The sequence below is a fragment of the Silene latifolia genome, chromosome 9 (genome assembly GCF_048544455.1).
Source record: "Silene latifolia isolate original U9 population chromosome 9, ASM4854445v1, whole genome shotgun sequence".
Lineage (NCBI taxonomy): Eukaryota > Viridiplantae > Streptophyta > Magnoliopsida > Caryophyllales > Caryophyllaceae > Silene > Silene latifolia.
In genome coordinates, this window is record NC_133534.1 from 221833855 (window position 1) to 221860079 (window position 26225).

General features: G+C 40.1%; 1 protein-coding gene across 1 annotated transcript; it reads right to left on the reverse strand.

Annotated features, from left to right (window-relative positions):
- Window positions 1–24389: 24389 nt before the first annotated feature.
- LOC141602267 (uncharacterized) lies at window positions 24390–25364 on the reverse strand. The gene is made up of 5 exons (XM_074422569.1): window positions 25285–25364; window positions 25059–25185; window positions 24840–24969; window positions 24609–24734; window positions 24390–24457 (listed from the first exon to the last, which is right to left on the reverse strand). Exons 1-5 carry the CDS (start codon window positions 25308–25310, stop codon window positions 24390–24392), a joined length of 477 nt encoding a protein of 158 aa, XP_074278670.1. The 5' UTR covers window positions 25311–25364.
- Between the last annotated feature and the right edge of the window lie 861 nt (window positions 25365–26225).

Sequence of the window (26225 nt, forward strand, 5' to 3'; positions counted from 1 at the left end):
GATATGTTTGTAACCTTTTGCTTTTCTTTTCCTTGTTTTGTTGTAAAACTCTTGGTAGGTTGTGTTTAGGCTATCCCAATGGGGACGGCCGTCCCCGTATTCTCCTTGTAATCATTTTCAATAAAGTTTGTCTTATTTGCCCTCGGCTTGGCGGGTTTTGATCCGATTCTTCACTTGTCTTCTTGCGTTATTAATTGAGCGTTTTTTCATTTTTACCTTCGGCTGGCCGAAGCGGTTAGAATGCGTATCTGTTGTGTTTAACGTCTTTTTAAACATGTTGGCATGTTGGTCGCTTCCTCTTTCACTCTCGGTCTTGGCCGAGGCGTCCGATTTGCGCTTCCCAACCGCCGCTGTGAACATGTTAGCGTATCTGTAGGCATATTGATCGCTTCCTCTGCCAGGCCTTCTGTTGGCCGAGGCGGCTAGAATTGCGTCTCAACCGCACCGAGTATACGTTGCTTTTAGCGTATCGGTCGTTTGTGTCCCCGTCGGGGTTAACGACGCGACAGCGTTCAGTATCTGACACATATTGATCGCTTCCTCTGCGGACCTTCGGATGGCCGAGGCGGCTATATTTGCGTCTCAACCTGCATCGAGTATACGTTTCTTTTTCTTGGGGTGGGCTGCCGGTGGCAACCGTCGGCGTCTACCTCGAAACGACTATGGAGGGGACAAGCACTTTGATGGAAAACTCGGGTGATTCTTCATTTGATATAATCATGCGTTGGGGTGCCCACAATGGGTTTGGACACCTCCGCCGCTATACAAAGTACTTTCTTAGGTTGTCGGTGTTCCAATGGCTCATCAAAGGCACACCCTCCATGTCTGTCAGCCGGTATGTACCCGGCCTCATCTCTTCAACCACTTTGTAGGGACCCTCCCAGTTGGCCGTCAATTTACCATGAATATTTCCTTTGTTGGTGGCGGCCGACTTTCTTAGGACTAGATCCCCTACTTTTAAGTCCCTCTTGTGGACTCTTCGGTTGTAGGCTCTTCTCATCCGGTTTTGGTATCTTTGCCAAGTTGAGGCGCGTCTTGTATCTCGGCTTTCTTCGACCAGGTCTAGGGAGACTCTCAGTCCTTCCTCATTTTCAATCGGGTTAAAGGCGGCCGTTCTGAATGTCGGCACCGCTGCTTCAATTGGCAGGACTGCTTCAGACCCGTAGACTAAGTGGAATGGACTGTACCACGTTGCTTCTTTCTCCGTGGTTCGAAGGGACCATAAGACGACGGGTAGTTCATCGGCCCATCTTCCCTTTAGGTCTTCAACTTTCTTCTTTAAACCGTTGAGGATTGTTTTGTTGGCTGCCTCCGCCTGTCCGTTGCTCTGAGGGTGGTAGACGGAGGAGTATGCAAACTTGATGCCCAGCTCTTCTAACCAGTTCATTATCAGGTCACTCCAAAATTCTCGGCCGTGGTCGAACACCATGACTTGGGGTAGTCCAAAACGAGTTATGACATTTTCCCAGATCACCTTTCTCACAGCCGCCGTCGTCTTCGCAGGTACCCCTACAGCTTCAATCCATTTGGTGAAGTAGTCAATGGCGACAATCAAGTACTTTCTTCCTTCGGATGCCGTTGGAAATGGCCCTAGTAGATCCATCCCCCACTGTGCAAAAGGAAGGGGATTAAGTACCGGCTGCAGGTCTCGGGAAGGTGCATGTATCACCGGAGCATGCATTTGACAGTTCGTACACTTCTTCGTTTTTGCCCTGGAATCTTCAAGCATGGTGGGCCAGAAATAGCCGGCTCGGAGAGCTTTGTGGGCTAGTGTTCTTGCCCCCATGTGGTGTCCACAGATGCCTTCATGAATTTCTCACAAGATATTAGCTCCGTCGGTTTACCGGGCCGACACATTTCAAAAGTGGTCTTATTACGGACCTTCTGTATAGTTCTCCTTCGAACACCAAGTACCTGGCGGCGATCCTTTTTATCTTGGCCGAGAGATTGCGGTCCTCCGGCAACTCATTTGTAAGTTTGTATTTCATTATCGGAGTCATCCACGTCGTCTCGGCTTCCACGTCGCCCACCATGCCGACGGTCTCAGTGATGCTCTTCGCATTCCTGATATCTACCAGCACGGTTCGGCTGACATTCTTGATGGTTGAACTGGCAAGTTTTGAGAGAGCGTCGGCCCGGTTATTCTCAGACCTAGGGACGCATTGGATCTGGAAAGATTTCAGTTTTGCTGTGTCAGCTTTTACCCTTTCCAGGTATCTTACCATCCCGTCGTCCCGAGCCTCATACTCTCCTCTGATTTGGTTCGTCACCAATAGCGAGTCTGTTTTCAACACAATGTGTTCCACTCCGGCGGCTCTAGCTAGCTCGACTCCGGTTATCACCGCCTCGTATTCGGATTCGTTGTTTGAGGCCGAGAAGGTAAATTTCAAGGCATACTCAAACTCGTCCCCGTTTGGGCTGATGATAAGGATGCCGGCCCCCGCGCTGTTCGTCGTGGAGGAGCCGTCGGTGTATACCTCCCATACACCTGGATTTGGCTCTTCTTGATATGTGCATTCGGCCAGGAAATCTGCAAGTGCTTGCCCCTTTATCGAAGGCCTCGGCTTGTACTGAATGCCAAAGCCAGAGAGTTCCACTGCCCATTTGATAAGCCTACCAGATTGTTCGAATTTTTCCAATGCCTTCTCCAACGGCTGGTCGGTTAAGACCGTTACGGGATGTGCGTCGAAGTAGGGTTTTAACTTCCTTGCGGCAACGACGACGGCGAAGGCTGCTTTTTCAATTAGTGGGTAGTTCCTCTCGGCGTCCAGTAGTGTATGGCTGATAAAGTAAATTGGGTGTTGCTGCTTGTTCTCTTCTCTGACAATCACGGCACGGACCGTGGCCGAGGTAACTGCTAAGTATAGATATAACATCTCCCCCAGCATCGGCATGGACAGGGTCGGCAGTGTCAGAAGGTGAGCTTTCAGTTGCCTGAAAGCTGTGCTCTGTTGCTCCCCCCAGCTGAAGTCTTTATTCCCTTTTAGCACTGTAAAGAATGGAGTGCTCTTGTCGGCTGACCGAGAGATGAAACGGGCAAGAGCTGCCATCCTCCAGGTCAGAGTCATTACTTCTTTTCGGTTCCTCGGCTCCGGCAGGTCCAGTATTGCTTGGACTTTCTCTGGATTGGCATCAATTCCCCTGGCACTGACAAGTACGCCGAGGAACTTGCCGGCCCGGACACCGAAGTTGCACTTCTTTGGGTTTATTTTCATCTTGTATTTCCTTAGTGAACAAAATGTCTCGTGTAAATCGGTTAGGTGCTCGTTGTCAGACTTGCTCTTTACAATAGCATCGTCGACATAAGCCTCAACGTTTCGCCCTTTCTAATTTTGGAACACTTTGTCCACCAGTCTTGTGTAAGTTGCGCCGGCGTTTTTCAAACCGAACGGCATCATTTTATACATGAATGTGCCGTCTCTGGTGATGAATGCGCATTTAGGCATGTCTTCTTCGGCCATGAATACCTGATGATACCCTGAGAAGGCGTCCAGCAGCTCAAGATAGTGTAACTTCTGCCGTGGCGTCAATTAAACTATCTATCCGAGGCAAAGGATAACAATCTTTGGGGCATGCTTTATTAAGACTGGTAAAGTCTACACACATTCTCCATGCCCCCGATGATTTCCTCACCATTACAACATTAGCTAGCCACTCAGGATAAGTACAAGGCATGATAAAGCCCGCCGCTAGTAATTTGTCTACTTCGGCTTTGATGGCTTCGTCCTTCTCGGCTGAGGAGTTCCTCATCTTCTGCTTGACAGGGCGAGCGGTGGAGAGTACGTTAAGCTTGTGAACAATCACCTCCGGCTCACACTGCATCTCGGCCGCCGAGTAGGCGAAGACATCCTTATTCTTCCTCGGCAGTCCGGAGGTTGGCTCGAATTTTGGTTCCAGGTTGACACCGACAGTTACGGTGCGGCCTGGGTCAATCTCCACCTCCTCGGTCTCTGCTCCTTCAACCATGCCGACGGTGGTATCCATGCGTTCGCCCTCCTGTCGCAAGGATGGGCTCTTCCCTTTCTCTGATTTCTTCGCCACTTTGAAGGATTGCATGTTACACCCTCTGGCGGATACTTGGACATTGACTACCTCGTCCTTCTCGTTCTTCGAGACGAGCTTATGCGCTTCCCCCCGGTCCGAGACATACATCAATGTCAGGGCCCGGATGGACATCACAGCGTCGGCCTCACTCAAAGTGACTCGGCCTATGAGAACGTTGTAGGCGGACGAGCCGTCAATGACCACGAACTCAGACATAACATTCTTGGCCGCACTCCCCTCGCCGAACCTCACCGGCAGTTTGATTGACCCAGGGGGGTAGGCCGGCCGGAAAAAAGTCGTACAACGGGTTGGTGCAGGGGCTCAAGTCCTCAACCTTCAGACCGAGGTTGAGAAAGCATTCTCTGTACATAATGTTTGTGTAGGCGCCTGTGTCAATCAGGCACCTCTTCACCAAGTGGTTGGCTATGTCCAAGTGGACTACAAGCGGGTCGCTGTGAGGGGCGATGACTCCCTCGTAGTCCTTCTTCCCAATAGTTATATCGGGGATGTTGGAAGCGGGGTTCTTTGTGTTGGGCACAAAGTTGATGGCCACGATACTGAGTTCATTCAGTGCCGTTTGTGCCCATGAGCGGACCCACCGTTCTCGTTGCCCCCGATGACAACATGGATTACTCCTATCCGTTCGAAGACGGATTTCTTATTTGACCCACCGGTATCAGTTTTTTGGCCTCCGGCAACATATTTGCCGAGGCTCCTCTTCCGGATCAGCTCTTCAATGGCACTCTTCAGATGCCGGCAGTCGTTAGTTAAGTGGCCGGTGTGGCCGTGGTACTCGCAGTATTGGCTCGTGTCACCGTCCCCCCTCGCCTTGGGAGGCCTTTCCCACTTTTGACCCTCATTTTTGCTCAGGGCGAAGACTTCGGCAGGAGATACGACTAGGGGAGTGTGATCATTGTACCGCTTTTTGTAGTACGGTACCGAACTTCCCCCGGCGCCCGCCGAGTTTTGCTTCCTGGCGGATCTGTCGGACCGTGACTTATTATTGTCACATCGTCCTTCATCCGGGTTGTCATCCCGGTGGCTCTTCTTTTCTGAGTGCCCAGCCTCGCTGTGGCCTACCCAGGTCTTGTGATAGTCCTCCACCTTGATGGCTTGGTCGGCCATCTTCCTAGCGGCGTCTAAGCCCAGGCCTCCGTACTTGATGAGCTCGTTTTTTAAGTCTCCCCTTGGGAGGCCTTTCATCAGCGCGAAGGCCGCCAGCTCGGGATTCAGCTCTCGAATCTGCTGAACCTTGGCGTCGAACCTCTTCACATAGCTTCGTAGAGACTCGCCCCCCTCCTGTCTGATAGTCAAGAGATCCGATGTCTCCACGGCCCTCCTCTTATTGCAAGAGTACTGGGCTAAGAAGGCGTCCCTTAGGTCGGCGTAACAGTATACCGAGCCGTCGGGCAGCCCCTTGTACCAACTTTGAGCCATCCCATGCAAGGTCGTTGGGAAGACTCGGCACCAGACCTCATCGGGTTGTTCCCACACCGACATGTACGACTCAAAGGCCTCAGCATGGTCGGTGGGGTCGCTATCCCCTTTGTATGTGAGCGCCGGCAACTTCAGCTTGGTTGGCACGGTGGTTTCAAGGACATAGCACCGAGGGGGCTGTCTGACCACGTGTCGAATGACACGCGGCGATCGGCTCCTCGCAAACCTAGTCCGGCTACTCTCCCCGTGGCGGGAAGGGCTCCTTCTCCGACTCGGGCTTCTTCTCCGGCTCTGCTGGGTCGGACTCCTCTGGCTCCTTTGGGGTAGGCCTCGTTGGTGTCGCGGCGGCGCTGTCCTTCCCTGAGTGCGGGAAGGACTTAGGTCTACCACTACCACTCTAGGCTCCTCCGGCGTCTTGACATGGTCAGCTTCCTCCAAGTCTTCGTTCAAGTTTCTCGGAGTCACATTTTGGGCCCTGGTCTCCGGTGGGGGTGCCGCCGCTCTTGTCGTTGTGACAGTGTGAGTCGGCGTGCCCCCCATTAGGTCCAGGAGTAGCTTCAGTTTAGCTGCATCAACCACATGTCCCATGATGGTGACCTGGTCGGCGGGCAGCGGTGTATCTTGTTCCTTTGGCATCCCGTTCGTCGTATCGGTGATACGGCCGGTGGGGGACTACCCGATTTCAGAGTTGTGGAATGTGTCATCCTGGTAGAATTCATTTTCCACCAGCACCTTCTCTGGTTGTTTCGACATCTTCTTAGCTTGATGGGTGGGTTTTGTTTTTATGTTTTTTTTTGTTTGGGAATGAATGTGACTAGCTTCTAGTATCCTTCCCCACAGACGGCGCCAATTGTTCCGGGTGTAATTCCGAAGCAAGTATTGTTACCACTCGTGGCTTGTAGAATGATGTCTTTGACTGAATCCTCCTTTTGGCCTCTCCTGAAACAATGAACAAACTGAGGGCTCGGCTTTGGCCGAGCGTACTCACTCCGACGCCCAAGTCAGTGAACTTGAAGAGATAAGTTATGTGTTACTTGGCTAAGTATATATTGTAGAGAGATAAGGAAGATATTACCAGATTATAGGGTATTTAGGTTATGATTTTTGGGATCCTTTCCTCAATGAGGGTTGAGGAGTATTTATAGACTTTCACCTTTTGTCACGTAGTGGCCAAGTGGCCAAGTGGCTAGCAGGTGGAAAGACTGATCTACCCTCGGCCGAGGGACCCATGGCAGGCCGGCGGGCCCTGTTGACTCGCCACCTAGGGGTCTTGGATATGAGTACGCGGATATGTGCCTCGGCTGGCTAGTTGTCCCAGCCGAGACCCAAGAGACAGGCCGACGGGCTGCGTCGGTTAGGCTGTCTAAGTCGTTGACTTGCTGTGGATATCTTTGACCTTGCTCAATATGTTGACTCGGTCAGCGGGTGCAGAATATGCCCCATCAAACATGATGGGCTCATTTCATAGTTAATATTAGTGGGCTAATGAATTTTGGTAAAATTGTGCTTAGTATGAGGTGAGTATTTAGGCGGGAAATTAAAAAAGATATTTATGGTTTGTGTTTTATTATTTATAATAAGTAATAAATAAGAAATTGATCACTTTTATCAATGTAAGTAGAATATAGACTGGTAAAAGTGACCAATTTATAAGAAATAGTGAACATTATGTGTAAAAATGATTGTTTTTTTTTTAAGTAGTCACTGTTAGTAAAAAATAGTGGTAACTTTTAATATCAAAAGCTAAATTTTTACCATAAAATGGTCATTTTTATGTGGTCTCACCATATTAGGGTATCATATCATAGTATAATTTGTGATTGAGAATTAGGCCATTGAAACTCTAGAGTGTAAACCCCTTATTCATGTTCGCTAACGTTAAATATACATCCAATCAAAACTCTTTAATACATACCCTTTAATACTTTATTAATGTTTAAACAATGTCAACCTACTCATAATCAAATTTCATTCGTATAAATTGCATTAACTAATAAAAATTTATGAGGAAAATCAGAGATAGTCTCTAAAGAAGTTATTGATATAACATTGTAATCATTTATCGTTTTCATGACCATTATATAATTATATTGTTAATCATGACTTGAAACGACTCTTTAACTTTGTATATATTCTTATAATAAGTGTACTCATTTAATTTTTAACCATGTTTTCATCTGTTTTATTGACAGTGGTATTGTTTTGTATTATAATTATAAAATAAGCTCATAATAAATTTATTATGAGACCTTCTCTAAAGACATTTACCCAATGATTCTCAAATTCAATTTGTTAGTTGTTAGATTATTCAATTTACTCGTGCAAGGAAAGGGGAGATGCTATAATAACATGATAATCGAAGATCGGCAACAAAACATTAAGTTCATAGTAAAAAAAATTAATCAAGATACTATAGGAATTGTTATTGTTTTATTAATTAGTATAGATAGTTAGATTGAAAGTTATGAACACTTCAACATGATTGGCCACTGTAACAAATAGCTATTCACACCGATTTAAAAACGTAAAAAGAATGATTTTGAGACTAACAATTATCTAAATTGCATGATTAAACAATATTGTCTAATCGAGTAAAAATATGATGCTTAAAAAATTTAAATTCATGCCATCAAACAATTGTATATACTATATAGGATATGAAAATTATTTAAAAAAACCACCAAATTCTAAAACTAATTATGATATTATGGAGACCTTAAAATATAGAGAAGTTAGTAAAAATAACAATAAAATATGGTGGTATAAATTTTATGTTAATAACATAAAATATATTTTATATATTGGGCTATTTAGTTAGTGGGCCTATTTTTAAGGAAACCTAAAATCTATGTTAAATGTGGAGTGGAGTTTTGGAGGGAAAAAATATGTTATGGTTGTTGTTTTATTATTTTATATAGATTCTATCATTTTGTGCTCTCTGAAATTGGATGACAATGAGGAGAAATATTTCGGTGGTAGCCGTTATGCACAAGAACCTGACGTAGCAGTTGGAAGGCTAGGAAGAGGGAGCTTATGAGCCTTACGGATCAATAAATGAAAGTGAGATAACGCACCAGGAGGAAGAGGGTCACTGGAAGGAATCAATAGTCTCATGTTTCGGGGTTTATTTAGGACATGTTGTATGACCTTATTTTGGACATGGTGTATGATTCTGTTAATTTGTCTGTAAACTTATGACTTTGCTTATGCCCTTATTTTACGACATGCTTTGTGAAGTATTTTGGGCATTTACTTTTGGACAATTGTGCCTACAATGGTGACATTTTCCTTAAGAATGTGAAGTAGTTAGTCATATATATTGGCAATTGCAATTTGTCTGAATGATCACATGGTGGAACACAATTGTTTACATTTTTAACAATTATGTTACCATAAGAAAGATTGAACAACGTTGCCATTAAAATACAATGACAAGAATGTCAATTGTTTACATATTGATCTATTATGTTACCAAATACAATATGGTAACATATTGTGCAAGAATTAAGACATTACATAACTTATATAATGTAACCAACTATGAAATGGTGACATTTTCTTAAAAAAAATGTGAACTTAATGGGCATAAACATTGGTTATTACAATTTGTTTAAGTGATCGCATATATGAACACAATTGTTCAAATTCTTATCAATTATGTTACCAAATTGTATATAGAAACATATTGTTCAAGAATGGCAATGTGACTTATAAATTTCAATGCCTTAAAAAATACTACATTGATTGTGATTTGTTTACATATTGCGCAACATTGAAAAACATTACTGTTAAAATGCATTGGCAAGAATGTTAATTGCTCACATATTGATCTATTATGTTACCAAGTTATATATGGTAACATCTGGTGCAAGAATGAAGACAACGCTTAAATTACATAATGACAACTCTAATTCACCTTGTGTAAAATATACTACAATAGGTGTCCCCATGTCTATCCATTATGTTACCAATTAAAAGATGCTAACAATATGTGCAAGAATGGAAACATTTTTTTTAACAACTTGTTGACATACTTGTCCATAACTCACAACATTATTTGAAAATGACAAATACTAGATCATATTATTATTTGAAACTGACAAATAGTTGAGCACATGTATTAAGCTTAGCAAAACGTAATGTAGTGCATTGTCATTTGAAAAAATTAATGTGGTGCATAGTCAATTGGGGTGTAGACATCAACATTGTATAGAAACAAAAGGGGTGACCAAGCCTTCTCTCATGGCCTTTATAGCCTCTCACTCGGCATCAGTTATTTTCCTCTCCGACGGGTGGTGCTTCTGCTCCTCTCCGAACGGTGGTGCTTCTGCTTGTGGACAGCGGGGGCCCACGGGGGCGCTTGGGAGGAAGAGAACAAGCGTTTGCATTTTGTTGGAGTCGCCACCAATTTTTATGAGAAATTGGAACCGTTCGAATACCTCGTGTCATGTCAAGACACAAAGTAGAGACATGAACACCAAGAACTCGTTACCCTTAGCATTCTATGTCTAGAATGACTCTCGTGGATGCCAATGAACACGGATGTTCACAGAGATCTGGAGTAAGGGGTGAGGGTACGTATTAGGAAGCTCTTTTGATCGAACACCTAATCCCGCCCGCCTCGATAGCGGCCTCTACTAATGATTAGAGACATCATCTATACTCGATATATCGTCGATTATATGCATGCAATGCAACATCCAAGTTTTAATCCTAACATGTGAAGATTAGACTAGGTCGGTTAACAATTAATTTAACATACAATTAATGTCGAAGTAGGATTTAATGCTCAATTACATGTGAAAACATACAAATGATGCAAGAAATATGATAAATACAATAAAATAAAAATTACAATAATGAAAATTACAATAATTACAATGGAATAGGCGATTTATGTCGAAAATACCTTTAAAACGGATAATTTGAGAAAACGAATAAAAGAATGAATCAACGAACAAGTCAGAAGGTGATAATACGGATAATAGTCAATTATACGTAAGCTAATTAAACTAGGTCAAGCAACAACGGAGTTCAGAGGCAGAACTCAACCTGGAACAGGCGCAGCAGAAGTGCATATGGAAAGAGACAGCTTGATTCTTGCGTCATTCCAAGGGGTGAGTTCTCGGGCATTTGTGAAGCGGAAGCGCAAATCGTTAATTTGAATCGGTGAATTTAAGGATTAATTAATATATTTACTCGGATGGAAGTGATTAATAGGTTATTTACATGTGATTAATGGTCATAAAAGCAATAAAACATGGATGAGACAGAATATTACTAATTATTTACATGAACGAATGATTGATTAGTGACATGGGTGAATGAAATAGGCTATATATGACGAATTAATGACAAATTAATGGCGAACATGCGATGAATATGACAATAAACAGATGGAAATATATCAAAGATCGAATTCCAGAAATCCGATATGAACGAATCGAATTTCTACAACCCGGATTGATTTTAATGACGAAAACCCGCAAATATGATATTATAGGGGATTTAAGTCGGATTTATGATGGATAAAACATGTTAATGATGAATAATAATATACATGTGAAATTAATATGATATTGTAACAAAGAATTAACAAGAACAAACAAAGACGAACGAATTACAGAGGACGAAGAAAGAAGAAAGGAAGCAGGAACTGCAGCAGCCTCACGAAGAGGCGCAGCAGGAACTGCGCTCCTTCGAAGAGGCGCAGCAGTTGCTGCGTCCTTTCTCGACGGTTTGTCTTCTGGAAATCCGTAAAAGAGAGGTTTTAAACAAGGTTTTAGAAATCGGTTTTAAGAGGTGTTTTCGACATAAACCTTACATTAATGATACAAAAAGTAAATAACAATAATAAAACAAGGATTATACACCCTCAGACTTACATGTTTGACGAAACGAGAAGGACTAAGTTATCGATTAGCGATGCTCGACTCGAACTATAATGCAAATATGAAAGTGCCCTCGTAAGAGGAAAACGATTAGATTAATTATGTTGATTGATGTGGAGTTGGTCAAATTGGTCGGTTATGCAAAGGAGGCTGGTACTCAGAAGGATCCGAGCTTACGTGGTCGAATGTTCAAGCACGTAGACGCCAAAAAGTAAGAACAAAGGTCTAGAATGCAAATGGAGAAGAGAAGGGCGGACACTCGCGTGAGAAATATGAGGAGCGAAGGCTCCTATTTATACTAATCACGTGAAGGAATTAAGGTTTCGGAGAGTCTTTGGAAGTGAATCTCGGAAAGATATGAAAAAGATACGAAAATTACGCAGAAAAGGACCTGGGAATAGGCGCAGCAGCCACTGCGTCTCTTGGAAGAGGCGCAGCACCTGCTACGTCTGTTCCCAAGTGGTTTCCTCCTGCGGAAGAAAGATTTTCGTGTTTAAGTTATAGAAGGACGGAACAATTTGGTTTTCCTTAATATTTTGTGTGAATATTACGGGAAATTGTTTACCAAAATTAAAGATTGTGAAATATTTATAAAATATGGAATAGAAATATCCGGAACATTCCAGAACATTCTGACTCGGGATTTAACGGTTATCAGAAAATGAAGACGGTTTTAGGCCCGGACTCTAAATGTACTCTAATTACTGTCAAAACGACCGTATCGGCACGTAGATGACAACTAAGAGGTAGGTATTAATGTTTGAGCAATCACTTGACGACAAACTTACGAACTGTCACAAATCGTTCCGCGTAGCAAACATGCGGCCCAATCATCACCGGGTGGTTTGCGAGAGGTGCAGAAATGAGGTATCTACAGAGCCCCCACTTTGACCGAGGCTTGGACAAGGCGAAAGTCAAAGTATAGCCATCAGGTCAATCGAAGATTACAACCTGATGACTATGGCGACGCGAGGCGGCTCAAGGGGTTTGAACCAAGGATCTGTCGTCGGGAACATTTTAGAGTCTGTCGACTATCGGGGAGGGTCGTTTAAAGTCCATTAGACTACGTAAGGAGGCTCGCCAGCCATAAGAAGAGACCATACCTGAGACTTGTTCCTCGAGATGCTTCCGGAGGTGCATAGGAGCTAAGGGTGAGACCTAAAAGATATATAAGGATTGGTGCTAGGGTAGGGGGCCCTATGAGTTTAAACTAAAGGGTAACTAAGGCTCGAGTATAGGAACTCTACTGGTTTGGGAACTTATGGAGAACGACATATTTATCGCACTCCGAGGGGAAACAAGAAATATTGTGCGTAGCAGGACACAGGCGGGAACTGCTGGGAGAAATCTGTTCGTGTTCAGCTTCGAACAAACTTCGGAAGAAATGGGGGCTGATGTTGATCTCCATGTCTCGAGAGGGAAAGTCTATCCGCTTACTCTCGTTGGGGAAATATAATCGGGAATTAATCTCCATGTCTCGAGAGGGAAAGTCTATCCGCTTACTCTCGTTGGGGAAATATAATGAAGGTGTGTCGAAACACTTGTGAAGGAATATCTGCTCGTTGCGACAAGCAAAGGGGCTTGGAAGCGATAAATAACGTGTAATAGTCTGTTGTTGGCTTGGAAATGCGGGCCGGAACGAAAGATAATCGTCAAACGGACCAAAAAGATAAAATAGCATCGGGGAATAGGCGCACCAAAGATGGGGTCACAAATAACGAACTCATAACGAATTTTTGAAAACTCGTATAGAGGGAACACCAGGAAGAGGCGCACCAAGAGCTGCGTCTCTTGGAATAGGCGCAGCGCCTGCTGCGTCTGTTCCCAAGGGTGTATTTTTTTGCGTAAAAACGCGATAAACAGAGGGATTATTTCATTTGTTTCGAAACACAAATCACACAATACTCTCTCAAATCTTAACCATTTCCGCCAAGGTTTGATCCAAAAGCTTTCATTAATCATGACTAAATCGAGGTATGTGTCTCATTCTTACATTAATCTTATGTATTTGTTCAATTTTGGATCGAAAAAATTAGGGTTTGTGACCCAATTAAATCGAAAATTTAGGGCTTTTCCCCCAAATGCATTTGCCTTGTGAAATGGGTATTAGAAACGGATAATTGGTAATATAAGGAACATAACCATGTATTTGTTTCGAATTTTCGTTGAGTTTTGAGCATTTGAGTGAATTTGAGACGGTTTCACAGCTAAACCGTAAATTGCTTCGAAAATAGCCGTAGGATTGCCCATTTGCGATGAAACTTGATATTTGGGATCCTTGGATGACGGGTAAACTTCCTATAATCTCGGAATTTTGGTTTGTGACAGCTTTTTCAGGACACTTTTCTAGGGCATAATTGCCGTTATAACGAAATGCTGCCGAAATTTCGACTCGAACCCGGAAATAGGCTTTAAATTAGGCTTGACTTGACCCTAATTACCACATGAGTGATCGGGTTTGTGAGAATATGGCCAAAGATGGCGAGAAAAGAGCGATTTCAGGGCTTCCGAAGGCTCGAAAATCCCTTAACTAAGGCTCGCCGTCACGTGACGCGGCCTAAATTCGCTTTAATGTTGCAGGTGATGAGGCTTCTACTTCTGGGAGAGCTCCCATGGAGATTGACACTGCTGTGGTTGAGGAGGCTTTGGAGTAGGCTTTCACCGCCGCGGTGATGGCTGCTGGGGACGAGGTCCGTGAGGAGGAGGCTGTTGAGGAGGAGGAGGCCCCGAGACGGGCCAACGTTGGGCGAGGAGGTCGCCAGCTGAGGGGAGCTCCCGCGTGGGCTGAGACCTGGGAGAGTAGGTGAAGGAAATGTAGATCTATATACATACTAACATACTCATATATGTTTAAATTAATTTGTCATAAAATTAAAGATGGAACTTATGCATGAAAACAAATGATAAAATAGAGGAGAAATCATGTTCTTACATTGGGTATTTCGGTTTTATGGGCACAAGAGAGATCACCTTTCTCTTCTTGTTCTTGTGCTATCCTTGAATGGAAGAACCAAGATCCAAGTATATGATCTCTCCCTAAGCTTTATACCCAAGGCTTTCTCTTAATTCAAATTAATATTATAAGTACTAGTATAATATTAATCTAGTAGAAAATTGACCCAAAAATATTATAATACACTTAATATTTTCGGTTTATAGAGAGAGGAAGAAGAGAATTATTTTTCTCTCTAGAATTGATATTTTGGATGAGTGAATGAATTAAGCACACACTTGAAGTAATGTGTTAATAGAAAATCTAAGGCAAAACTCTTGCCTTTCCTTTGGTAAAACCGGGTAGGAGGGAAGAGGAGGGAAGAAGACTTACCCAATGCATGCCCTTGTTTGCCTTTACAATGCAAACTAGGGTTGCATGCCTACTCTTGTAAGTAATCATTATGTTTACAAGTTATAATATAAACATAATATGTAGCTAAATACTCCTCCAATTTTCGGCACTTTTCTTAATATGGATTCCATATTATTTTTGTCAATTGTCAATATGTCACATGTCATATGTCACATAAATTTGTTATGTATTTTTTAACATTTTAAAAATCAACGTATTATTAAAAATACGTCACATACAAAAATCGACTTAGTAATTTCATAATTACTTGTACCAAAATATTTTACCATTTATAAATCACAACAGATTGTATTTATAAAAATTCATTCAATTCCGATTGTTTCTTTAAACAATAATTTCATCCGAGTAATGAAACAATTCGATTACTCAGACCGTATCTCATTTAATCATTATTCAATATGATACGTAAATTTTACTTCCAAAATCGTCCGTCAATTTTCAAGTAATTTAATTAACTCGTAACGTTATACGATTAATTAAATAATCAATTAAGAGTGTTGCCCTATAGGTATGACCTAGGGGTCAATCGATCACCACCGTCACACGACAGTAATGTCAAACTCTAGTCAGCCAATCATTACCGATATATGTTGACCAGTTGACAGTAACAATATTACTTCCCAATTGTATTCTTTATAATGAGACTTGAACATGTGATCATCATGATCAACAGTCGTGATCGCATTATTGTCGGAGGACACATATTCCAACAATCTCCCACTTGTCCTCGACAAGTGTGCGTCACCAATTCTCTTGTCCTATTACTATCTCCCACTCAATGCAAGGTGTCTTTCAGGTCGTACTTGCAAGTGATCGTATCGAGAGTGGTTTCCTCGATCTGGAGAATAACTGATTGACCGGATTTATCCACTCTTGATACCTTCCGAGCGTGGCCACGCATTTCCAGTTCATTACTCCTCGAGTGGCCCTAAGATATTTTTATAACCCTGACTAGGGGTGGACAATTCCTATCGCACTCATTCCCTTCGACTAGCCACATCCATCATAACCCAAAATATGCCCATTTGACCCCATTTACGAAGGTCGTAGTAACACAAATCAAAGTTAATCTGAAACTGTGCCATCTTAGGTGAATAGTCTTTAGTCAAAAGAATCGACTCATTTGAATACTATAGTAGCTCTCGCCACGACCAGGCTATATAAATTTGCCAGAACTCTATAAGCGGTCATTAGGCCCGACATAATGTTCCTAACAGTCTGTCTATGTGATCGACTAGTCATCTCACATGACTCTATGGCACTTGAACTTGCCATCAATCGCATCACACTCTAGTCACTTCGAGATGTCACCTCTTACAAGCGACTATGGGCAAATACTATGTTAATCCGTGTTCACTTTAACGGGGTTCAATTGTCTCCACAACCCGTTTGGATGTAACAAGGTATAAGGTGAGTTAATAATAACTCAAACAACAAATGTCGACATCACACTCGGGTAGTCAATATCATATTACAACCTTGTGATGTATATCGTAAGTGTAAACACTTATTGATTGCAATAGAAGTTTAACATGCCATGTGTCCATGTGTTCAAACTTCTTATACTTGCAATTTCCTTTACATCCATGTTCTCTCTCATAGCATGAATCTTGCCAAGTACACATCAAGGTTCCCAACCTTGGTGTCGGTTCTTTATCTTGAAAGAACTTCCTTGTTGATTATCACATAACGAACGAATTTGTGGTGAATGATATAACTTGTACTGATCAAGTACCCATCCACACACAATGCACTAGGTATATGTTTTGTAGAATCTTACAACAATTGTCAAGATGATTAGCGTAGCACTTCTAACAAGTCCTAACTTATTAGGAAAGATTAGTTTTAAGCAACTTCTTGTTCAACTAAGTGTCTTTCCACAACTTCTTATTTCTCTTTCTAGCTCGAAAGTTTCTAGGATTCTCATAAATCCTTACATGTGCTCGGATTTCATTTATATGTGCAACCTCTTGTCACATAATAGAGTATTCCGTCAAACACCGAAATCGCTCATCGGATTCTACTTGAGAATTCATGACGTTTCTATTATGGCTTGCCAATCAATCATCATGCTCTTATGCATATGATTCATATTTGGACATGTGCATGATTATTCTAATGGCGGAAACATTAGTAACTAATAATCATGAGATCAACCGTTCTTAGGTTCTATGAACGACCATGACTGCTAATGGTAATTCCATTTTCATTCATATGAATAACCTATGTTGTAAGTTGATGTGATGTGTATCTCTCAATACTAATCCAACATCCCTTGATATAATTGGATTCATCATAGTCCATTTTCATCCAGAATTGAAAACTCAAAACTTCCTTTATGAAGGAAGGTATTAGCTCGTCATTCTTCAATGAGTGATGAGTTATAACCCTTTTTCAAGATGATTGCTCCCACTAAATTCCATGTCTTCACATGATAATTGCCTAACTCCCACTCAATTCCACATGTTACGAAATTGACTTCTCAATCGGAACCTTATAAGAATTGAAATATTAAATTGCATTGCCAAGTTATTAAGATAGAACCATATATGTTCCCATCATATCCCTTCAAAATACCTATTTTGAAGTGGTCTCACCTTAACCTTATAAAAGGAGATTTTAATCTCTAATTCACACATATTATAATGATGTGTAGCAATGTCATTATATAAATATAAATAATATTTAGAACACGTCCTTCGAAATACCCTATCAGAAGGAGGTTTAACCATTTCATTTTCATAATGAGGTTAAGAAATGACATTTGCATGGTCAATGCTTAACTTAGCTTTTGAAGATATCGGTATATCAATCCTTGCAATTTATAGTCATAAATCTCGTATGTATATACTAGAATGTTACTATGATTCATTTAGGCTCTTAAGTAAATCTCGGTTGAAACTATAGGTCAAAATTTATCACAAAAATAGTCTAAACTTAGTCAAAACTCTCATTAAGACTTTACATTAGTCATTTCTTCCAAAACTTTCTTTTGGTGTCCTCACGTAGTTATCTCAAGAATATAGACTTTCGATTACTTCACGTGGTCTCTTTAGTCATATAGAACTTGCTTGAGACCATAGATCTCATCCATCGGGTATACTATTTAAATAGACATACCTCTATGCAAATCATTCTTCTCTTGCGTAGATCTCATTTACACAAGTACACAAGTTTAATCTCCCCTCGTGTGTTGTGTCCTCATCTCATTTACACAAGTACACAAGTTTAATCTCCCCTCGTGTGTTGTGTCCTCATTTTTCTCCCACTCTATCTTTAGAATAAATACGCTAGAGATTCAAAGATAGCATATGAGACACAAATAATGATTTTTGAAGTATAAGGAGAACTACCTCATAGGTTGACTAATAGTTTTAGATTTTGTATGTGTACTTGGTGATTGACATACCTTTAAGAGAGTTCATAGACTCAATACTCACGTTATAAATGATCATACACAAGCCTTAAGCATGTGGACATATAATGAAACCGATCATTATATTTGTCTATTAGATCACTTTAAGTGAATAATCTTATGTTTCTAAGTGCAAGCATTTAAATACGAATTTTAGAACGTAAGGATAAATTGATAAAACGGGTGACTTGGGTTGCAAACCAAGTCACCATTATCCAAAATACAAACCATTATCCAAAATACCTTTCCATGTCGAACACGGAAACTTAAGGTTCTAAAATCCAAAACATAATTTAAAATAAGACAATGAAAAGCAAAGCTCCATAAAAGCTATCCCTAGCTTCTTGATGGTTTCTCATGCTTGCTTTTCCTTTCCCTTGTCTTTGCTTGGTGGAGGCCCTATTTACAATAAAAAGGGAGATACATTATCACAACTTTGCATCATAATACCATAGTTGAATTAGAAACATAAAAGAAGGATAGTCTTTTACCTACTGGAGTAATCTTTCCAGCTTTGATATCACCAAGATATTTGGAACAATTTCTTTTCCAATGTCCCATACCATTACAATAATGGCATTTATCAAGAGGACCCTTCTTGATCTTTGAAGTGCTAGCTTCATTAGGCTTAGCTTTGGTGAATGTGGGATTTTGCTTCTTGCCCTTTCTCCCATTCTTCTTGAACTTCCCCTTACTCTTAGTGCTTATGTTAAGCACATCCTTGGGAGGGTTCACATTTAACCCCATGTCCCTCTCGGCTTGCACAAGTAACTTGTGCAACTCCTCAAGAGACACATCCTTGTCTTGCATGTTAAAATTCACCTGGAATTGAACATACGCTTTTACTTTGGACAAGGAGTGTAGAATCCTATCTACGATGAGTTCTTTGGGGATTTCAACCTTTTGAATTTTCAAGGTCTCGACAAGCTCCATGAGTTTGAGCACATGAGGGCTAACCTTTTGGCCCTCTTTGAAGTCGAGATCAAAGAATGCCGCGGCCGCCTCATATTGGACGATCCGCGGAGTTTGTGAAAACATGGTCACAAGTTTGGAGTAAATTTCATTAGCATTGCCCATTTTAAAGGCTCTCCTTTGGAGGTCCGCCTCCATCGCAAATATCAAGACATTTTTCATTGCGGCGGACTCCTTTTGGTAAGCCTCATATGCTTCCCTAGTGGCGGCGGTTGAGCTAGTAGTAGGTTCGGGTGGAGAGGCCTCGGTAAGGTAACGAAGCTTGTCGTCACCTTCGGCGGCTAATTTGAGTTGGGCATCCCAATCGGAAAAAATTGACCCATTCTTTTCAAGTTTACATCGATCCATGAAGGATCGGAGCCAAGACGAACTAGCGAGAGGCGTGGTATTAGGGGTTGGTGTTGCCATTTGTTATGAGAAAAGAGAAGTGGTCTACAAAACAAAATAGAAGGAGTAAAACAAATGTCGTTTTAATAATACTCGTAAAAATGTATGATTTAAACAAGTTTTATGCATTTTTCTAGTGACCTCTACCCAACTAGATAAATGATTCCAAGACCCAAATTCATATCAACTTAGGCACGGGGTAGCCGATGAAACCTTTATCAATATAACTCGGTGGATTAACCTTTTAATCGATTCTACTTTTAGAACTCTTGGTCGATAAAATTACTCTAATGTTTACCTATAGCCCAAAACACATCAACAAGGGCACGGGGTAGCCGATGAAACCCTTTTCAATTACTTTTGTTGAGTTCAATCCAAATTTCGAATAAATGTGTCCATTATCCAAACCCATATTAACTTAGGCACGGGGTAGCCGATGAAACCCTTATCAACATGAATTCGGTGGATTAGACATTTATCACCCACTTCCCCTACGTAACAAGGTTTGTACCCCGGGGTAGCCGAGTGCACTCCCTCGCGAAATAGGTTTTCATGGTTTCTACTATTTGGTAAGGCTATGTCTCAATTAATTGTTTTAGCGAGAGGTCATGTCAATTTATTATCTATCACGTTTTAAGTGAACTAAAGCGGTGAACTACGATAATTCTAATTGACACGGTCGATGAATTCGATAAAATGACAATGCATGTTTAGTTATGGCGATTTAGCAATGCATGTTACATAAGATAAAATGCAAGCATAAAGTAAATAAATCCTAGTATGGCATTTCCTAAAATAGAAAAACTATTTAACTATTACATTTCGGAAACCAACTCCATTGGTCCCTTGAACTTCGGTTGTGACAAGCATCTCGAGGTAACACCGTCTTTATGTATCGCCATTCTTGAAGAAATCCGTCTTTGGGAACTCCGGAATGAATAAAATTACATAAAAATTACATAATTTCCTATTATACATTTGTAACTAAAATAAAATAAATCTATTAAATTACAAAACGGTGATACGAGATCACAATAAAATTACAACCGAATCGATATTCCCATACATTTCGGGAAATACCAATTAAAATCTAAGGCCATACTAAGTAAAATTACATAATTCAAAATTACATAAATTAAAATTATGACAATCATAAAGAAAAATGCAGCATTATAATATGTATGAACATGCTTCATTTTATGCTAAATCGCCTTTAATTAGCCAATATCGTATATTACTCGGTTTTTACGGATTTGCGTGATTTCAACATTTTATAATCACAAAAATTACATAAATTCATATTTATGCACTAGTTAATTACCCTAACCACTTAGGACTCAAAATTTAGTCTTCACTAATAAATTGACCATAATTAACTCAAAATTCTAAAATTGTTCATTAATAGTCCAAAATTACAAAAATAAGCTATTAAACTTCAAATAAATCACAAAACTTCAAATAAATTCAAAATTCAAAATTTAAACTCATGAACATTCTGGAAAAATACCATGACACTCATAATGTTCAAAATCTTAGGTTAAAAAATTTCGAAATTTTCGGAAAAACAATGTTGCGGTTTATCGATTTTAACTAAAATAATCATAAAACATGAGAAAAATTATATTCATTAACTTTTCAATTTTAGATCTGAAAATGATAATAAAAACAACATTAGACGTTTTTCCTAAGTCCTAGATTATGTTTTATTAATTTTTTACTAATAATGTCACTATTTATGCTATTTTTCTTCAAAAATCCATAAATCATGCAAAAAGACTTCTTTATGGCCAATTATTTTACACACATCTTGTAAAATTGCATGTGACAACATATTAAATTTCTATGACCAGATTCGAAATTTAACTCATATTAACCTATTTTTCACATAAATCCGAATTAAATAATGAAAAATCCATTTTTCGATCATAACAAGTCCAAAAATTATGAAAATTTACAGGTTATCTCAAAATAATATATGTGACAACATATCCAAAAATCACTGGAAAATTCGAAGTATAGCAAATTTTAGACCGAAAATGACATTTTTACTCATAAAATCATATTTAAATGTCATTATTGTATAATATGAACAATAAAAATCCGTAAAATTAACCAAAATATCCTAAAACATTTTAGGACCAGAAATATTAACATGCATGGATGAATTTCGTGATATATCATAATAACACAAAATATACAAGTTTTATATGTTATTCTTTATAACTCGGAAAAACTTTTAACCGATTTGCATGCCAAAACCGTGGCTCTGATACCAATTGAAGGAAATGTAGATCTATATACATACTAACATATTCATATATGTTTAAATTAATTTGTCATAAAATTAAAGATGGAACTTATGCATGAAAACAAATGATAAAATAGAGGAGAAATCATGTTCTTACATTGGGTATTTCGGTTTTATGGGCACAAGAGAGATCACCTTTCTCTTCTTGTTCTTATGCTATCCTTGAATGGAAGAACCAAGATCCAAGTATATGATCTCTCCCTAAGCTTTATACCCAAGGCTTTCTCTTAATTCAAATTAATATTATAAGTACTAGTATAATATTAATCTAGTAGAAAATTGACCCAAAAATATTATAATACACTTAATATTTTCGGTTTATAGAGAGAGGAAGAAGAGAATTATTTTTCTCTCTAGAATTGATATTTTGGATGAGTGAATGAATTAAGCACACACTTGAAGTAATGTGTTAATAGAAAATCTAAGGCAAAACTCTTGCCTTTCCTTTGGTAAAACCGGGTAGGAGGGAAGAGGAGGGAAGAAGACTTACCCAATGCATGCCCTTGTTTGCCTTTACAATGCAAACTAGGGTTGCATGCCTACTCTTGTAAGTAATCATTATGTTTACAAGTTATAATATAAACATAATATGTAGCTAAATACTCCTCCAATTTTCGGCACTTTTCTTAATATGGATTCCATATTATTTTTGTCAATTGTCAATATGTCACATGTCATATGTCACATAAATTTGTTATGTATTTTTTAACATTTTAAAAATCAACGTATTATTAAAAATACGTCACATATAAAAATCGACTTAGTAATTTCATAATTACTTGTACCAAAATATTTTACCATTTATAAATCACAACAGATTGTATTTATAAAAATTCATTCAATTCCGATTGTTTCTTTAAACAATAATTTCATCCGAGTAATGAAACAATTCGATTACTCAGACCGTATCTCATTTAATCATTATTCAATATGATACGTAAATTTTACTTCCAAAATCGTCCGTCAATTTTCAAGTAATTTAATTAACTCGTAACGTTATACGATTAATTAAATAATCAATTAAGAGTGTTGCCCTATAGGTATGACCTAGGGGGTCAACTGATCACCACCGTCACACGACAGTAATGTCAAACTCTAGTCAGCCAATCATTACCGATATATGTTGACGATTGTGAGAACAATATTACTTCCCAATTGTATTCTTTATAATGAGACTTGAACATGTGATCATCATGATCAACAGTCGTGATCGCATTATTGTCGGAGGACACATATTCCAACAGTAGGCACCTGCTTTGGGCTGAAGAGGGTCACCTGTCCTACGGGACGGTGAAGAGTTTGGTAAATAGGAATTCACTACTCATCACTCATCTTCTTTCACTACAAAAAGAATTAAAACAGGCGACTGATTTTGGCGACTGAAATCAGTCGCCAAAATCAATTTGGCTACTGAAATCAGTCGCCAAACGACAGTCGCGGACCTTAGTCGCCTTTTCTAGCTTTGGCGACTAAAGTCGGTCGCCAAATTTGGCGACTGCCAAATCAGTCGCCAAATACCAAAAATGGCGACTGATTGGGTAGTCGCCAATTTGGCGATTAAAGGTAGTCGCCAATTTGGCGATCAATGAATAACGCCGCCAAATGCCAACTCGATCGCCTTTTTTGGGTGACGAGCAGATTTGGCTGACCAAATTTGGCGACTGAATTGGGATTTAGCGACTGCTATTCAGTCGCCATTTTGGCGACTACCTTTAATCAGTCGCCAATTTGGCGACTGAATTGTAGTCGCCAAATCACAAATCAGTCGCCAAAACCACTGTATGTTTTGGTGGTTTTTTTCGTTTTCATTGCTAGCCAAAAATTTACAACCTGCATACAAACCGATGTTCCACAACACCATACATCCCATTTCAACACACACAACACCATACATTTCAACCCAACACCTCCCAATTTCTCAAACTTCATTTCATATATTGAAAATGAAAGTTTTACAAGCTAAGCTATTCTAAATGTTCAAGTCTAAATGTTCAAGTCTTACAAGCTAAGCTAACCTCCCAATCATCCTACTTGGAAGCCAACACCGGCTCCACTCCCCCCATGTGGACCATGCGGATCATTTGGATCGTAGTTGGGTCCAGGTCCGGGGTTACAACCTTGCCACCAAGTCTCAAACATTGCCATTCTTTCCTTCATTTGGCGCAATTCTTCATCACGTTTGGCATCACGTTCATCACGCTCTCTTATTTGACCTTGAAGTTGACTAATAATTCCCGGTTGATACGTGTTGCTGGGAATTGTTGAAGTCGATCTCCTACGCGTTTTCTCATAGAAAGCCGGTGTTGAACTTCCGGTACCATACACGTGCCCTTTCTTGAAGCCATCCACCAACTTATACCATATGTCATTATCCAGGAGTTTCGGATTGGCGGCTTTTTCTTGTTCAAATGCTTCCTACAATATTAAACAAATGGTTGTAAGTTAATATGGTAACCACCTTATATACGACATTTTAAAAGAGAGTAAATTAACAAAAATTAAGTGTTACGGAAACTTACATATAATTGCTTGTCTTTTGGCTTAGTCCAAGTTCTAACCCCTTTGTGGTCAACCCTGGAATGCGTGTCCGTAAACAGATTCCGTACCGTCGCAATCGGGGCTGTGACTTCTTCTTCCTTCTCTCGAATGAAAAAAAAAACATACATGTTAGAAAATCAACAAAAAATCTAACATAAAATAAACATGTTGCATTGAAAACAAAAAAAAAAAAGTGTGAAATAATAGACAAACTTACCCCCAACATACGATTCCAGAACGATCGTGAACCCGCGTAATGAGTAGGCTCGTTCACGGCGTCTTCCTTTCCTCCTCTTTTGTTGAGGGTTGCTTGCTTAGACTTCTTCTGAAAAGCGGGAGTTTTGGTATGCTTTATTAAGCCTTCATACTTGTCACCTGCAATTACACATGAAATCATAACTAATAAGTTACTGATATTATTTATAATATAAGAGAGTATATACTAATTAATACAAATAACAAAACAAGTTAATTAAATACCTTTCATGTGCTCTGGTTCCTTTGGGCGCCTAACTACCTTCCAAATCACGTCCCGATATCGTCGAGTACCGACTTCCTCGTACCTGATACGGACATTCCGTTCTTGAGACGGTGACCAAGCATATGCTTGCTACAAAAAAAAAGCGACAAAATTTCATATTAGTATTTATAAAAGTATAACCTTGGTTATTAAAACAAAGAAATACGGAAAATATATACCCGAAAGTTATTGAACCACGCATCTCTTTGTGCAGGAGAAGCTTGTGTCCACGATGTAGGAATTGGACCCACGAAATTAGTCTTCGTGCTTTTCGTGACACCTCGTACCACGCAATCGTCCATAAACCTGCATTTATTTTGAACATGTAAAATTACAAACAATTATTATTTAAAAAAATAAATAAAAAAAAAACAAAATAGTAGACTAATAAAGAATAAAACTTACCATAATCCCGCCGGCTCAAGGATCATCTTATGATCCGAAGTGTACCGTATCGGCACCCGTGGTGTCTCGTCGGTAGCGTCGGTCTCTCTCACCACCGTCACCCTCATGCCCGATCGGATCCTCCTGCACAAACTCCTGCTCCTGCTCCGGACGCGTACTATGTCCTCCTCCTGAGCCGCCTCCACGCTTCCTACCTCGACCTGCTCCAGCCATCTGCAGTAATACAAATAAAAATTAACACAAATAATGATAAATGAAAATTATACAGACTTCTAAATTTTAATAATTTACTCTTGAGGAATACAAAATTATACCAATTTAATCATCTTCATCTTCAAACCCCTCGTCCTCATCCTCTTCCTCATCGTCATCATCGTCATCATCATCATCATCATCATAATCATCTTCATCTCCAAACCCCTCGTCCTTCCTCCTTTTCTCCTCCTCACCTCATCTTCCCCCCTCCTCTCCTCCTCTTCTTCCCTTCTCTCCTCCTCCTCCTCCGCCTCATCCTCCCCCGGCAGTCTCTCTTCCACATCATAAAATTATTCCTCTTCCATGTCTTCACCATCTTTATTCTCATGTTCATAGTTGATTTCATCGGGTGGAGACAAAAGCGTTTCATTTGAAACGTTTTCTTCTTGGAAAAAAGTTGTATCAACTTGTGACCGTGCCTTTGTCTTAAAGATTGCACACCACGCATTTTGATTTCTATCATTTGTTGTGCTTGGATAAGTAGCAAAATACACTTGATGAGCCTGATGTGCAAGTATAAATGGATCATACTTAGAGTATGTTCTAGTACGATTCACTTCTACAAGCTTGTATTGTTCATGTACTCTCATTCCAGCCACAGAATTATCCTTCCAGTCAACCTTGAATAAGACAGTTTTATAAGCTCGGTCACGTCCACTATAACTAATTTCAAAGATATCTTCAAC